We start from the raw sequence: 16,107 nt of genomic DNA, 5'->3' as shown, positions 1-16,107 counted from the left end.
ATTTGAAGAAAAAACTAAGGTTTTGTGGCTCATAACTTCTATAAGCTTTAGAAGGCTGTCTACTGAGACTACTCTTCTTTTTGATGATAGTTCCTTTGGATGGGTCTGAGAGCTAGCAGTTATTTTGAGTTTCTTGATGCCTGAATGTTTAGGGGTGTGATTTTTAGTTTTTTTTCTAAAAAGCCTTCAAGCACCTGACTGTCATCACTGGCAAATTTGTGGTGTGCTTGGACATAACACACTATGTGCTGCAGGTTCCTGCAATCAGGAAAAAAACCTATATACTCAGTTTGTTGGTGTAATTTGTTTTTCCCAAGCTGAGATGTTGAGGGGAGATTTGTGTGATAGAAACAAGCTGTTTGATTATTGTAGAATATCATACCGGTTTAGATTGAAGGTTTTATGTAATTAAATACCAACACTTAAAACATCAGCAGCATTTAGCTGACATACCTTACTGTTGTTGGCTTAATTTAAGCCAAACTGGTTGGTATGGAGCAAACTTGAGTTAAAGAGGTTTATTCTGTTCATGTCAGCCTTAGAGTGGTCCAAGGCTTGCTCTCAAAATGAGAGGTCTATGTTGAGGTTTACAGTGGAATAGCTATAAATATTGATGATGTGACTAATGTTGTTTTAGATAAAGAGAATTGGAGGGAGGGAGAAAGGAAGAGTATGTTGGTATTTTCTGTAAGTGCAGTTGCAGCTTTTAATATAACTTAATAGTTTACCAGTGGAATAGTGTGTGAGGTCAGATGGAGCTCAGACTAGGAAATAACACAGTGATTCATTTTTCCAAAGCAACTTTGCTTTTCTTTTGCCTTTAAACAAAACTTAATTGGAAAAGAGTAGTGTAAGTAAAATGCTTTCCTTGTTGCTAACTTTTCCTCCTGCTTAATTTTATTTTGTTGCACTGCAGTTAATGAATTACAAACCCCTTTGATTAATTGGACAGTCTTTTAAAACAAAGATAATTTTTTTTACATTTACTGCCTTTTGACTTTTTCTTTTGACAGCAGGAACAAAAGGACACTTGTTTTTGTATTCTTACTTGGCCAGAATACAAATCAAAATAGCAAAATAACTACTGCATTTAGAGGGTGGCAGCTTTAATAAATCAGTTAAATACTTCAGAGTTCATAGTTCTTCCTGTTTTCAGTATGAGGAATTTTTTATGAATGCTTCAATGCTTTACCTCGATTATCACCTTGAAGATTTGAGACAAAGTGTAGCACTGTTCTTTTTATAGTATCTGCAAAAAATTACTGATTTCCTCTATAAATCACTGGAAATTATTAGAAGTATGCATTTTTCAAGAAAAATAACTTTTCACTTTATTACTCTGATGGATTTTTTGTTTTTAAGGAAGACTGCTCTAGAGTGCCATGTACAAATGAATAGTTGTTACAGACTGCTATTAAAATCAGTTGGATGTTGTTTTAGAATGGTGTCTATCTCCTGCCCCAAAGGATCTGTCACCATACTCCAGCTCAATAAGTCTCTGAAATAGCATTAGCTTCTAGCTGTGCAAAAGTTTAAAAGTTGATGAACCAATTTATTGTGCAAGGCCACCAGTGGCCCTGCTTCTGTAGATTTTCATGGGGAGATGGATTATTCATTCCAACAAGGCTAAATAAAAATGGTCACTCTGCACTGTTGCTTCTGTTGTTGCAGAGAGATGCTTTTAGGGAACAACCCGTGTCCTATGGATGAAAGTGTGCCTCTTTTTTCCATGCACTTTCCCCCAAACAGATTAATTGAACCTGCCAAAATTTAACTTCAGTAGAACACAACTGTAGTTTGTACTTCAAAAGGAATTGAGAACGTCTAAGAATGGCCTTGATAATTGACATTTAGTTTGAATTTCCACAAACTCACCTTTGTAGTTATTCCTAAGGGCACAGCACTAGCCTCAATCAGTTTTGAATTTTCCAAGTATAAGCACCGTTGATCTCTTCTGTGCTATGTGGAAAACCATTACACATTTTTTTTCAGAGGTGTAATGAATTCTGAATACTTGATACACTGTGGGGTGTTTCTTTTCAAATGTTTATATTTGTCCCCCACAACTGAGAGCCCTTTCTCCTCAATGGTACAGTCATAATACTCTTGCATCATTAATGTTAGGTCTTCAATTCTTTTTCCCTCCTTCTGAAAAAGCACTCCATATGCTTTTCCTGGAACTCTAGGAGTAGTAATAAAAGAACTCTATACCTCCTCCTCCTCCTCATGATCATTTTCCCGTGACCTCTTTTCCCTTGTTGCTTCATCCATCTAGTACTTCCACTCCTCTTTGTTAGCAGAGAGGGGCTGTGGGGAAGAGGGAGTCTTCTAGATTAAGAGTGTTCAGGCATTCAGGCATTATCTAATTCTTGATTCCAAGAGCTCTCTGGAAGGATGTTGGAGGTGGCCAAATTAAAGAAAGAGGGTGAAGATGGCCTGCATGTCAGGGTGCTTCTACAGCCTTCTCTGGATGTGTCAATATAAATCCCAAATTAGTTCATGGCAAATGGAACTTGACTGTGTAAAACAGTGCAAAATAAAGGAGGTTGGATTGCTAAACAGGATATTGAGTTACACTTGTTTTCAGTTTTCTGTATAAATTATCCTGTTATTTGCTCATGGATCAAGTCAAACTTGATACTGTTTTTATACTAGATGATTTAGGCAAAGCACTGTCTAACTCATTTGTCTCAATTTCTTCACCATGTTGGAAGTTTTTCTTTGATAGTGTGTCAAAGCTTATTGAAGTTTTTGACATTAACTACTGTATTAAATATAAAATATTGCATCCTAAAGTTGTCTCATGCTAGTTTATATGGCTGTTTTCTTTTGTCTGGGAATTTTACAGACATGTTGTAAGGCAGCTGCAGTTGGAAACCTGCTGCTGTGTCTTGGAAGCCAGCTGAAGTATCGTTCCTTGTATGAGCTTTCAAACTAGTATTTAGCTGACGACTGCACAGAAATTCAAGTCTGAGGTGCCAGAGTGTGCTGATGAGGAACTGTTTTAGCTGAGGTGGTTTATTTAGTCAGTCTTGTTAAACTGTTTTGATTGTTCAAGCAGGTCTGACATATCTGTAAGGATCCAGGCCTCATTGTAATCCTACTTAAAGGCAGCCTGTAGGAAACTTTGTTTCAATACTGTTTGTTCACAGACAGAGATCTGCTTCTGTCTTCTGATATTTTGTTGATTTGTTATAAACTGAACATCATTAGCTGCATACTTTACATTAGCAAAACTAAGCTCTCAAATGAAATATAATAGCACCTATATTATATAATAATTTAATGCCTAGTTCCTTTAATATCCCTTTTCTAATCCCTTTACAGGGATTCCTGTATCTTGAAGACTTTGCAGTATAAATATAAATCAGTAGCTTTGATAATAGAATTTATATGTGTAATATATGTGTCTCCTCCTATGGCTAAAGGTTTAAATCACTTTACAAACCTTACTTATTATTATTTACTCCCTGACCTCATTAGGAGAAGATGGAAAGTGTGCTGTCCTTACCAGCTGCAAGCTCTTTGAGGCTTTGATGGCTGTTGTGATTGCCATTCCCACTGGCAGGCTGCTGTAATGAACAGAGAAGGAAGGGAGCCGTGACCCCTGGGGCTGTGTGCGATACGGTATCGCAGCGCAGGACAGCGCGGATCTGCGCTCTGCGCGATCACCAGACACCGAATCAGCTGCGCTGTGCCAGAGCCAGAAAGCAGGAGCTTTCACACTTGCTGCCTGTTTCCCACTCATTGTGAAGCCCTGCCCTATCACTTGATAGACCTGGAAAGGAAGTGCAGAGGAAGCAAGTGCCACTGCTGGTTCAAAATGTTCCAGGGTGACTGGAAACTTTGAGCAATGGCCTGGGTGAGAAGAACAAGACCTTATTGACAGGGTTCAATCCTAGTTAAGTCTGTTTCCCATCAACTTCCTAAGTAATCACAGCCTTTCTTTTTCCTCTCCTTTGCACTCTCTGGGTCTCCCACTTTCACCTCCTTTTTTCATTTTATTAATAACTTTATGTTGTAGTGGGCTGAGCAACTAAGGAGAGTTCGGAAGTTTTACCCTCTCTGCTAAATCCTGGAGGAATTGCTAATGAGAAAGATGACAAAAGCATTAAAGGTAGCTGTCATCTCCCCCTTTACACTTACGCTTTTCCAGATTTTCCATCAAATATTCTTTGAATTTCTCCTTTCAGGGCCTTGTTCTTATAATTTGATGTACATATTCTTCCAGTGAAGCTATGGCACATGTGGTTATTTTCATGATTAACTGGTGTCATAGACTGCTATTACAGGGCTCTAGCCCTGTGAAGATCTGAGCACATACGTGTACATGTAGTGTGGAAGCTGAAACTTTCTTGGTTTCAGGGTCTTTTACACTGTGTGAGACTTTATGAAGCATTTATACCATGAAGTAATTCCTTTTCTAATGCTGCACTTTTAAACATAGAGCAATGTGCCCCTTGTGCACTGTACTGTGCCATTTTGCATACCTAGGATTTTGCCCTCAATGCAGTAAGCAATTTCCCTTGGCAGTCCTGCTCCTGTAGGCCCTCCTAGTGCATTTATAATTTCTTACTTTAGTGTGTTATTCTTCTTAGGCTCTCTGAGGCAAAAAAATCATTTAAAATGAGGTAAAAAGGAAGTTTTTCTCTGGAGCAACATGCTTTTAAGTGATGGTCAGAAAGAAATGTTGTCTGTTTAGTTTTGCTCTTAAACATCTCTGGCCATGATTTTGACAGAGCAGATCCACATAACAGAGTTTAAACCTGTAAGCATAGTGGCATCTCATTGTTTTTATGTTTTTTTTGTAGCAAGTCATTTGGGTCTGGTGGAATACATTCACATATTGAAGGAACAAGCAATTCAAGAAGTGAGTGAAAGTGCAGACTTTGGGCATGGGTAATCATTGAATTGGTTAGTGAGAACTCTTTTGGAGGGGCAAACTTTGCTGAGTATGTGATGGTATTTACACATTTATAGAGGTATTATGAACTTACTGGTTTTGGTAATTCTGGCAATATTCATTTGGCAGAATCCTCTTATTTCAGGAAAATGTGTGCTAGCACATGTTTTGAAGTATTTGCTTTTGAGGAGCTTAATAATTTAAGTTTGACAAGGATTTTACAGGAGAAAAAAAAAAAAGAAGAAAAACCTCTGAAATTAAATGACCCAGATTTCCAAATTCTCAACCTTCAATGATATATATTTAAGATCTGAAAATGGCTTTTATTGTGTAGTTTAAATATAAGGTGTGCTAGGGATGTTTTTGAAAACTCTGTAGGTCAGGCAAGGCAGAATTATTACTGCCTTCAGAAACCTTGTAGAAGGAGTACCCGGGCAAGGGAGACGCCAGTGTGACAAGGTGCTACTGAGGCATGTTGGTTTGCAGAGGATGCCAAGCTTGTACTATTTTTTTACATGTTTTTCCTTCCCTATCTCCAAAATAGCTCAAATTCAAAGACTGTGGTTAGGATATTTTAGAAAGATAGTCCCCAGGCACTTTATAATGGAACTTGGGAAGAGATTCAAGAGATGGGAATTCTCAACCACCATTTGTAAGCAAGTCATCTTAAAATATACTGCTTCATAGTCTAAAATTAACTAAAGAGAAACTGTGGTATTTTTAGGTCGCTGTATGAATCTGGAGAAATCAAAGTATAGGCTGGTTACCCGGTCTACTCACTACAAGTTTTTTTCTTCCCTCTTTTGAGATCTTAACCAGTCCAAATCTCCCAGGCCTATTCACTGTGTTTCTAACATTTTCCTATATCTTGCTCTTCCCAGGATGGATCGTACTTGGCTGAGTTCCTGTTGGAAAAAGGCTATGAGGTGAGTGACTCGCTGACTGGCTGCAGGCTGATGGAGTCGTTTGGATGCTGTAGCCCCAGCCCGCTTCCTCTGCTCCTGTCCTTCCCTGTGTATGTTTTCCACTCCAGTCCTAGATAACAAATCAAAACTCCAGAGAGGAATGTGCAACATGCCCTGTAATCATGCCAGGTTATTGTACTATTTATCATGTAATGTCCACTGGTGGATTCCCTCTTCTCCTCGGGGTATAGCTGGTTTGCATGTTTCCCGCCAGCCCAGATAAGCAGTGACCTGTGTGAGCCAAAACTGTAAGGAATTAGGGAATAATTTATGATGCAATGTACCACATAAAGGAATAAGAACCTCTTGTTTGTTCTTTTTCCCCACCTCTCTGTCCACAGTAAAGACTCTTTTTTTGGCAGTTTTATTTCAGCAATGAAACTTTGCTTTTTCTGTTTAAAAAGGAAAAAACAAACCCTAAAATAAAACCCAAATAACAAACCCCAAACACGTTGTACTTTGGTACAGTTACTTTCTATGTTTTATCTTGGATTAATTAATTATTGCTTAGCACGTGATTTTTTTGCATTCTTTTTCCTTGAAATAAAGGGAGTCTGATTTCTTCTTGCTGCATAATTTTCCCTGGCAAAAATCACATTTCTTCTGGTCCAGCAAAGCAACAATCATGTTGTAGCAATTGTTATGGTTTGATTTGAGGGGTTTGAACAGATGTGGGCATAAATGTAAGAATATTTGCCTTCTTGATCATAGAAGATGCTTCTAAAATGTATGAAAATGGAAGGAGACAGGTTGGTCAAATTAATCTCCCCAAAATGTAGTGTTTTTTTGGAGTTTAGTAAAAGTTAGTGCTTGTTTTAATGTTGAATTTTATTACTTCTGTTGTGATACTGCTTCATAGCTTAATGAAAAGTCTCTTCTCAGCCAGTTTGTGCTTCCCATGCTTTTGTAGCAGATTAATGTTGCCTTGCTTATTCCACCCTTTCTTTGGCTTTATTGATTAATTTGGTTATTGAAGTTGGTTTTTAAGTATTGTAAATTGATTATTTTTTACTATTTCTCCATTCCATTTGGGGATGAGGGATATTGTGATTGCTTTTGCTATTTTGAAGGCACATTCTCTCATTTTCCACGATGAAGTTGGGAGCTGACAACACCAAATGAAACATAATCCTTTCAACAATACAAAGGTGGCTATAGTTGGGTAGAGTTCTTTCCTTCTGTTCTTCAGCTCTCCATCAATTTTTTGGAGTTCTTTTCTGTGCTCCCATTTAGAAACCTCTGTTCCTAAATAACTGAATGCAAGCATGCGACAACTGATTGCCTCTCTAATTGAGATGCTTTATTCAACCTCCCTTTCTTTTTAAAATTTCAATGTGTTTGAAGATCTGTCTCTTGAGAAAAATCCACTGATACATTCTTAAGTAGATTAACCAGTCTGCACACATTTTGGCCTGTCACAGAGTTTGCATTTCACTTGCAATTCTCTGTCCCATGCAGACAAAGGTACCTTTCATCAGTTTTCTTACGGTAATATGGCTGTCATGGATTAAGCATTTGGCAGGTTTTCTTGCTCTTGTATGTGCATACCAGAATAAGGAGTGGGGGAAAAAGAAAAAAAAAGAAAGAAAAGAAAAAAAAAATTGCAGGGTTCACATGGGTTTTTTTGTTATCACTGAATGTAACAGGCTCTCTGGATTTGTCTGTTTACCGACTCTTTTGAAGTCCTGGGATGGGTGCATTTAGCACATCTCACTGGTCAAAAGTTTGTATCACAGTCATGAGCAGACACAAAGCTCTTGCACGCCCAATCTTTCATCAAGCTTTTGAGCTGGCAAGATTTGATTTATTGGTCAACCGTTCAGATGATCATGAATTTCAGCATGACTTCATTCAGAGATAGATAATTGAATGCTCAAGAAGTCTCTCATCAGAACTTTAAGCCAAAATATTTAATCTTGCTAGAAGAATCACAGAATAATTTAGGTTGGAAATGACCTCCAAGATCATCCAGTCCAATGGTTAACCCAACACTATCAAGTCCACCAATAAACTGTCTTCCTAAATGCTAGATCTACTTGTCTCTTAAATACCTACAGGGCTGGTGACTCAGCCACTTGTCTGGGCAGCCTGTTCCAGTTCTTGACAACCCTTTCCATGAGTAAATTTTTTCCTAGTATTTAATCTAAACCTCCTCTGTTGTTAAGCACCTCAGTTTGCTTCCTTCAGAATAATTAGTTACATTAAAACTGCAGTCTGATATTTTACTCAGCAAAGTAAAAGTTTGTTTGAGAACTTAAAATATTTTCAGCATCATTTGTGCAAATGAAGTCATTGTGAAAGTGAAGTTATTATAAAGGTGTCTTTTTTTGAAAGTGTTTCTCTGTAAACTTGATGTGCCTATAAATTATAGGCACACATATCACACAATCTATAAAGAATTATTTTGATAGGACTTTTAATTACATGTTTTTTATGATGTATCTTCATAAATCCATCATTTGATGAAAATTTCTTTTGGGGGGCACATTTCTCAGTGCCCCACTGATCCTGAAAGGGCAAATGTTTTATTCAGTTGTGGAAAGTTGAGTTTGAATTGTAGAACAAGGTATGTTGAGAGCAATGCGACAGGACACATACCTTGCTCACAAAATCACAAGTGATTTTCTGCAAGGAAATTGGCATAATAAATTTGACCTGTAAGTTGTAAAAATGAAGTTATTGAGCTCTTTTAAATCTTGCTGCCAAAATTTCATTCTTAAATCAGCAAACTGGTATTAATCTGCAGTTGTGTGCACTTTTTCACTTGGTTAAATTTTAGACTTAAGATGAAATTAAAAGCATTTTCTTTGTCAATAACCATAGCTTGTTTTAGCCTGTTCCTGTTTCTATATTCTTGCAAATTGACATCAAGTGGGAGAACAAAGGGATGGCCTCAACAAACCAAGTCTAGGATGCATAGAAGTACAAGGGATCACTTTCAGAAATAAAAGCCAGGGAGAGGTGGAGGACAGTCATATGCTTAAGCTTGATTTCAGTTGTGTAAGCACAACTTCTGTAGCTGGTAATCAAAGCTAATATGAATTTTGGCAGCAGGCATCATGGGGCAGTCTTACAGGACAGGAGGAAACAGGGTCAATGTTTGAAAGATTTCTCTAATGTATTAGGCACAAAGGGTCTTCTCTTTAATATTACTCAGAACCAGCGTAGCTTTTTTTTCACCAGCTTATTTATCGTGGCAGGTTAAAGGAAATTCCCAACCTGGGTTTCTTTCTTAGGCTTGTCTGTGTCTCCAGCAACCCATTGCAGGGCAGTGACTCATGAGGTCTACAAAACAGCACTGACTGCTCTGGCTGTTCTTCCAGCACCCCAGAAAGCAAATGACAGCTCATTTTTAAAATACATTTGGGCCTTGCAGCTGCTGCTCCTTCTTTCCCCTTGTCTCCCTTCTTTCTACCCTTCTCTCCGCTCTGCCCACTCTTTCCATAGTCCCATATCCTGCTGTTGCTTTTTCTATGCCCATATCTGCCTCCAGAAAGACTTGTCTACAACCAAGGAGCAATGGTTTTCTAGACGCTCACATATTGCTTTTCCAACTCTAGTAATGTTGTCAAGCCTCACTCACTAGGAGATGGTGCTCTGGGGCAATTCAGTGTTTTCTGTACTGTGATGTTTGGGCTGCTAGCGGTGTCGATGAGGGAGAAGGGGAAACCACTCAATGGTGCTAAAGTAAATATGACAGCACCTGACTTCATCTCCCAGTATAATATTTGGGAGTTGGATAACTGTCCATCTTTAGAAATAGAGATGAGCTCCGATTCCCTGATAAAAGAATATATATGAGAATTGCCCACATATATGAGAATTCTGAGTGATGGTAATGAACTCTTTCTTCTTAATGTTTACCACTTTTCCATTTCTTTTTCTTATTCAATCCCCAGGTGCATGGCATTGTTCGTCGATCCAGTTCTTTTAATACAGGCCGGATTGAACATCTCTATAAGAACCCACAGGCTCACATTGAAGGAAGTAAGGCTTTGCTTTTGTATTTAAGGTGGATTATGTTATATTTAATCTTGACTGTTTTTTTGGTGGTGAAAGATCCCTGGGAACAGGAAGGGAATTGAGTTTTCTTCTGCTAGTGTTAGCTTGCTGCTCTATCACAGAAAGAAAATTGACCATTTTTCTCTGAAGATGATGTGGCATGAAATATGGATAGTCTAGTGTGTGTGAGTTTTTAAATGTGGAAAATATAAGAGGAACCCAGGATAGCACTTCATGTTGTGTAGAAATGCTGCCATTGTTCAGAAATAGCTGGCAGTAGCAGTTAGAAAATGGCTGGGCCTGGAAAATGCTGTGTGAGGTTAAAAATATTGAGATTTCAGAATAGTTAAACACAGGTTTTTTTGAGGCAGTTATCTTAAGTACTCCACCCGTGTTTTCTCATGAGCTCCATGGTGTCTGATGGAGGTGAAGATTTGTAAACAGCCTCTATGAGAGCATGAATAAGACATGATCAGTTCTTACTGATGATAGGAAGAATGAATCTTTGGACCTTCTGAATTCTGGCACCCAAGGAAGGGAGTACCTGCTTTTACCTGAAGGAAAGGTAAATTTGCTGGCAATTTACCATATCCTCGGTTATCAATGATAATCTGGAAAGTTGAAATTCTTACCTTTAGTGTACACATGGCAAAAAAATATTGTTTTATCTTAAGGGAAGTTAACTTGTCTCTTAATGAGATGCAGCTCAGCTGTTGGATGACTCCACTTCAGCAGAAGGATTGAGCACTTTAACAATCACACAGTTCTCCATGCTGTGTCTATTTTGCAGAGTTGTGAAAGCTTTCCTGATAGTCCAGGATAGTATTGTCCAGTTTAAGGTATTGTTAACAACAAATATCTCCATTATGTAAAAAATCATGTCTTTGAAGTCTGCTTCACACCATGGTTAAACAGAGCCTAATTTTATCAAGTTTAATGCATAATTAAGCTTACAGATTTCCTTTGGTCTTTGCTTGTAATTTTTATTTAAAACACACTTAATTTCTAACATGGTATTTCTCTGATTAGTTTCTACTTGCTGTATGCTGCTCATTAAAGTATCTGATTAAGAGAGGAGTAGAATTAAACAAAATATGAAGAATACTGAAACCTGTTTTTCTGTCAAGAACAATGTAAGAACTGTTTCCCATGACTTGCATTCTTGGCTCACAAGGCAGAATGAAGAAAATGAAATCAGACAGGAACCTGTGCATTGTGAGGACCATCTTGTGCTTATGAAAAGTGATTTGAGAAGACAAAGTAGATCACAATAAATATATATACAAGCATTTATGGAAAGGCATAAAAGGAAGGAAAGAGAAAGTAGATGTTAATTTTCCCCCTACTTCTTAACTCGTTTTTCTTTAACTGAAGAATGTAGCCATATGAATGGGAGGAGAAGGAATTTGACTTGGAATCTCAGGAAAGGCTGCTCCATGGAAACTGTTTGAAAACAATGGGTTTCCAGGCAGTTCTGTAGGAAGCAAAGAAGCAATAGTGGTTGATGTGAGCAAACCCTAATTTTATCTTTGCCATGTGTGTTTTTCCTGTCAGGAATCGATTGCATGTTGCAAGATGGTGCTCTTCATAGACAGTGAACCTCTTTGTATGAAAAAAGTAGGGAGCACAGGAAGGAAGACAAGGTGCATCCTAGAGCAAGCCCTCCAGCTCTTGCTTGCTAAGGAAGTTTTAGACTGTATAATATTACTAAAGCCTAACGGTTCTGACATTTGGTCTGTGTTTATGAATCTGTGCACCAAATAAACTCCATTTCTAGTAAGTCTTACTGCTTAGCCTTTCACTCTTGAAAGACCCTCTTTGTTCATGGGTCAGGAGGGAACATAGCTTCATTCCCTGCTCTCCTTCAGAAAGGCCATTTGGACCAGAAGCTTTGAAGACTTGATGGTAGACCAAAATAAGGACTCTCCTTGAGAGCATTAAATTTATGGTAATAGCGGGTAATAATGACCCTGTTTCCTGGGTCAGCCCAGCTGGCAGCTCAGCTGCCCCTGAGAAGGTCTGAAACTGCTCTCTGGCCTGGGGGTCCTGGCAGGACTGCATGTCTTTGGTGTAGGAAGAGGAGCACAGGCTCTGGCATCTCTTTCCTGCCTAGCATTACCTTTAGCCACACCTTCAGCTGGGTCTGAAGTCTCTTCAGAATGTCCTTTACAACTGATGTGCATGTGAAAACAAATTTCAAGGATATACCGTGGCTGAATTACTTTGTCAACCTGAAGAACCTCATGCACATGTTAAATGGGAATGTACAGGGCTGAACATCTGAGAACTGTGTGATCTGTTAACTTCGTTGCTGTTTTATACTGTTAAAAAAAACAAACCCTAAACTGGCATTAATAATAACAAAATTCACATATCTCAACAGCAGTTAAAAATGTATTATGAATTCATATCTCTTGTAATAAGCCTGGTATTTCAAGACAAAAAAAAACAACCCCAAAACAACAACAACAAATCAAGGTCATAAACAACAAGCGAAAATCTATATAAATATGGCAAGTAAGCATAAACAGCTGATTCATCAATAGTAACAATTTTTTATTGGAAAGATCTGTGAATAGCAGTGTGGTTGTTTGATTTTTCAGTTTTGTTTTAAGTAAGAGCAAAAACGAGATCTGTTTTGTGAATTTCACTTTTGCAATATCTTCTTGACAGGTCAGGGTCTGAAAACAAGGACAACTTGATAAACCATTGCAACTTTCACTTTGAATTTTGACAGGAACTGGTTTCATGCTCCTACGTTCTTTAGTACACACAAATTAGAAAGAAACTGAAGTTTGGAAAGGATAAATGACATCTGTATCTAACCAATTCTGAGATTTGCTTTGTTGACAGTTAAATTGTTCTGTTAAATTCTCTTCCAGTGTGCATCTGTATTTTTTTAAATGGAAAAACAATAGTAACAAATGCAGCAGGTTGTACTGAAATGTTATCTAAATGTTCACCTAGTAGATACCTTACACATTTTTGTTGTGTTGTGAAATTTCTCACAGTGAGAAACGAAAACATGTGCAGCATTTTGGGAAGAAAAGCAAAGCCATTGATGGGTGCTTAAGAAGTTTTTAAAATATTTTTGAGTGAAAGATTGGAAGCCCAAACTAAAAAATGCCCTATTTTTGTGACTGGAATTCTGCATCTGACATATTAATCTGACATCTGACTTCTTAATACAACCTGGGAAAATTAAGTGCAAGCTACTAAACAAATTATATAATGTCGCTACATAAATAAGATTATTGAAAAAAGAATCTGAAATGCTGTTCATTACTCCTATGTGGAAATGTATTTTGTGGTTAAAGCACGGGAGGAAAAAAGCAAGCAAAACCAAGTTTAGCTGGTGATCTCTTGACTTTTTCCAATAAATATTTATTCAGACCTTGACCTGAAATATGGTATGGACCAAAAATGCATTATTGTTCTGAGATTAAAGTGAGTTAACTCTGTATTCTTAAACTCTGAAGACATGAAGCTGCACTATGGGGATCTCACAGACAGCACCTGCCTGGTGAAGATCATTAATGAAGTCAAACCCTCTGAGATTTACAACCTGGGGGCTCAGAGCCATGTCAAGGTGAGTAACCTTCTCTAGCACTGAGAATTGTGAATGTGTGGTGGTGTTGTCAGTTTATTACCTTGATTACTTTAGACTGCAGCATTTATAGCAGTTTTAACAACTGTTAATTTCATCAGGTAAACACTGCCTTCAGTCGAGACAGTCATGCTTGCTGTGGTACTTAATTACTGCATGAGTTTGCTATTCAATATATATTAAGATGTCAGAAGAAGAGAGGTCAAATTTTCATTGTCAACAAAATCTGCATGTTTAAAAATCTGGTTTTTGTGCCACATGAAACAACTTTTGCTGTAGACTTTGCTGCTGATCAGTCCTAGCTGAGAATTTATGCAGTGTACTTAGGCCAAGCAGTACTTTAAACAATATTATTTGGTTTGTTTAAAATCAATACATATATCAGAATGCATCACTCAGTTTTCACACAGGTGATACTCTTTGAAATATTGATCTACAAACAATAGGTTACTACCTGAAGTATTACAACACTTTTGGTTACAAAAAAATCAAGTTAGAGAGAGTGGAATAATAAGGGGTCATTAAAAACTAGTAATTTGACCCTGGCAAGTACTGCTGCAGCTGAAGGATGGAAAATGAATAGCAGAGGCAATAACTTGGTGGTTTACATTTATTAAACTACGCTGCTGTAAAAGCTCAGTTTACTAACAAGTGACCACTATTTACTTGCAAAATCCTCATTCATACTTCATGATTACAAACTGAAACTGACATCCAGGTAGAAAATTGTCATTAAAATAAACGGGGCTTCAGTCATATGTCCTGTCCTTGTTGTGTGCAATGTGTAAGCATTCTAAAGTGACAATATTCCCTGACTTCTCTTGAGGTGAGAAGTGAAGGAGTATTTAAGCCTCCTGAAAATCAGTTTGGATTTAGTTTCTGAGTAAACCTTCCCACAAAAAGTGGTGTGTTGTTCCTATCACTGTAAGCCTTGAAACGCAGCAAGAGGAAATCACATGGAAAGACTGCAGTTATTGACAACACACATAGCAGAATACAGACATGAAATGAGAATAAATCTGCTTCTAATTTGCTTGCATGATTGAATTAACTGTGTTAACATGGGTCTGGTTTATTAGCTCATGTAGAGCAGTATAACAACAGGGCTATATTAGTCCAAGGGCAGAAGATTGTCCAGAAGATAACTGAACTGCTGCTTTGCAGAGTGAAATCTGAGCCGACAAATTATGCTGGATATTTGCACTCCACAGCTAGGTGTCCCAGCATCCCTTTTCCTGAAGTGGCTCACTGTATAGCAATCTCTGTGGGAATTACCTGTCCCATTTAATTTGGGACTACAATGTTAGTACCATGCTAACATCATCTGTCTCCATGTGCCTGCTGAAGCTGCAACAGCTTGGTCACAGCACTGGGAGGGCAAGCTGAAGGGGTAATAGTGGTGCTTGTGCTGCTGCTATGGATTCTTGGATGATTCTGCCATGGGTTATGGGAAGGATTATTCCGCAAATGCCTCACTGCATGATGAGCTCAGTTGGTTAGAGCATGGGGCTTATAATGCCAAGATTGTGGGTTTAATTCCCATGTGGGCCATTCACTTAGGAGTTGGACTTGGTGATCCTTCTAGGTCCCTTCCAGCTCACACTACTCGGTGACTCTGAGCCAGTGCAGATCTGGCGCTGACTCTTGGCTTTCGGAAATCTAATGTCCTCACGTCCTGGAGGACAATAAAAATGGCTCTATTAGAAGCTCACCTGGATGCAGCATGCTGATACTTAGGCAATGTTAGCAGTCCTATGGGAAGTGTAGATGAACTTCTTCAAGGTATGCTTGCTTCCTAGCATCTCCAGTAGTACTTCTGTTGTTGCACTTGAGGAGAGAAGATAAACACCCCGAGTCTGTTGACTGAGGTGGTTGGGAGAACTTGACTCTGTTATTAGTAGGAGTTAAAAACAGTCCAACAGTGTTTAACATTTTAAAACAATTACCGGTGTTGAAAGAAGGAGTAGGACTTGGCCATCTGTTCAGGTGAATGTCTTCACCAAACAGCTGTTAGCATTAGACTGTGGTTACATAAACGTACTGGGTTTGCTTGTATGCATCATGTTTGGGGAAGGAGGGAAAAGAACTTCTAATCTTAGCTTGCTTCACATTCTGGTCACTTTGAACCGGTGACGTCTTCAGGATTTTTTGGTGGTGTTTGTATTGGCTTATGTTTATGCAGAATAAAGTTTTCTATCACTCTCACTTCCAGTTAGTTTATGTGAGCCATGCTGAAATGAAGGAAAATAAAATCATGGGAAGTTGGTCTGGTTTCCTGTAGGAAACCAATGAAGATGAAATTGGTTCTTGGAATGAACCCACAGTAGTCTGGGAAATACTGTCAGAGAAGACGTTTTTCTGAATCATAAATAGTGAGGACTGTGACTCATAAAGTAGGTCACTGGGAGGCTGATCTGATCTTGTACATGGGAGAAAGTGAGAGAAGACTGAAACTTGTTCCTTATTAAAAACAGTAAACTCAAGAGAGTGATATCATCAGTAGGAACAAATTATCCAGTGTGCATTGCTGTCTGTTTTGGTGAGAAACAGGGATTAGCTCTCTGCACTGTGGCTTCACCATGGGAAGTTCAGAAGACAGTAGCACATTCACTTCATGGCTACTAAATAAA

The 16,107-nt window shown here is 38.3% G+C and overlaps 1 protein-coding gene across 2 annotated transcripts in view; it reads left to right on the top strand.

Moving 5' to 3' along the window:
• The window catches only part of GMDS (GDP-mannose 4,6-dehydratase), a 407,881-nt gene that overhangs the window by 55,328 nt on the left and 336,446 nt on the right, over positions 1-16,107 (top strand). For both annotated transcript variants that reach the window (XM_059488226.1, XM_059488218.1), the window contains exons 2-4: positions 5,785-5,829; positions 9,768-9,855; positions 13,350-13,459. In XM_059488226.1, coding sequence (XP_059344209.1) covers positions 5,785-5,829; positions 9,768-9,855; positions 13,350-13,459 — 243 coding nt within the window. The remainder of the gene's footprint in view (positions 1-5,784; positions 5,830-9,767; positions 9,856-13,349; positions 13,460-16,107) is intronic.

This window comes from Ammospiza nelsoni, chromosome 1 (assembly GCF_027579445.1).
Source record: "Ammospiza nelsoni isolate bAmmNel1 chromosome 1, bAmmNel1.pri, whole genome shotgun sequence".
Classification (NCBI taxonomy): Eukaryota; Metazoa; Chordata; class Aves; order Passeriformes; family Passerellidae; genus Ammospiza; species Ammospiza nelsoni.
Note: the sequence above shows the minus strand (reverse complement) of the source record. Positions and strands in the feature narration are given on the sequence as shown.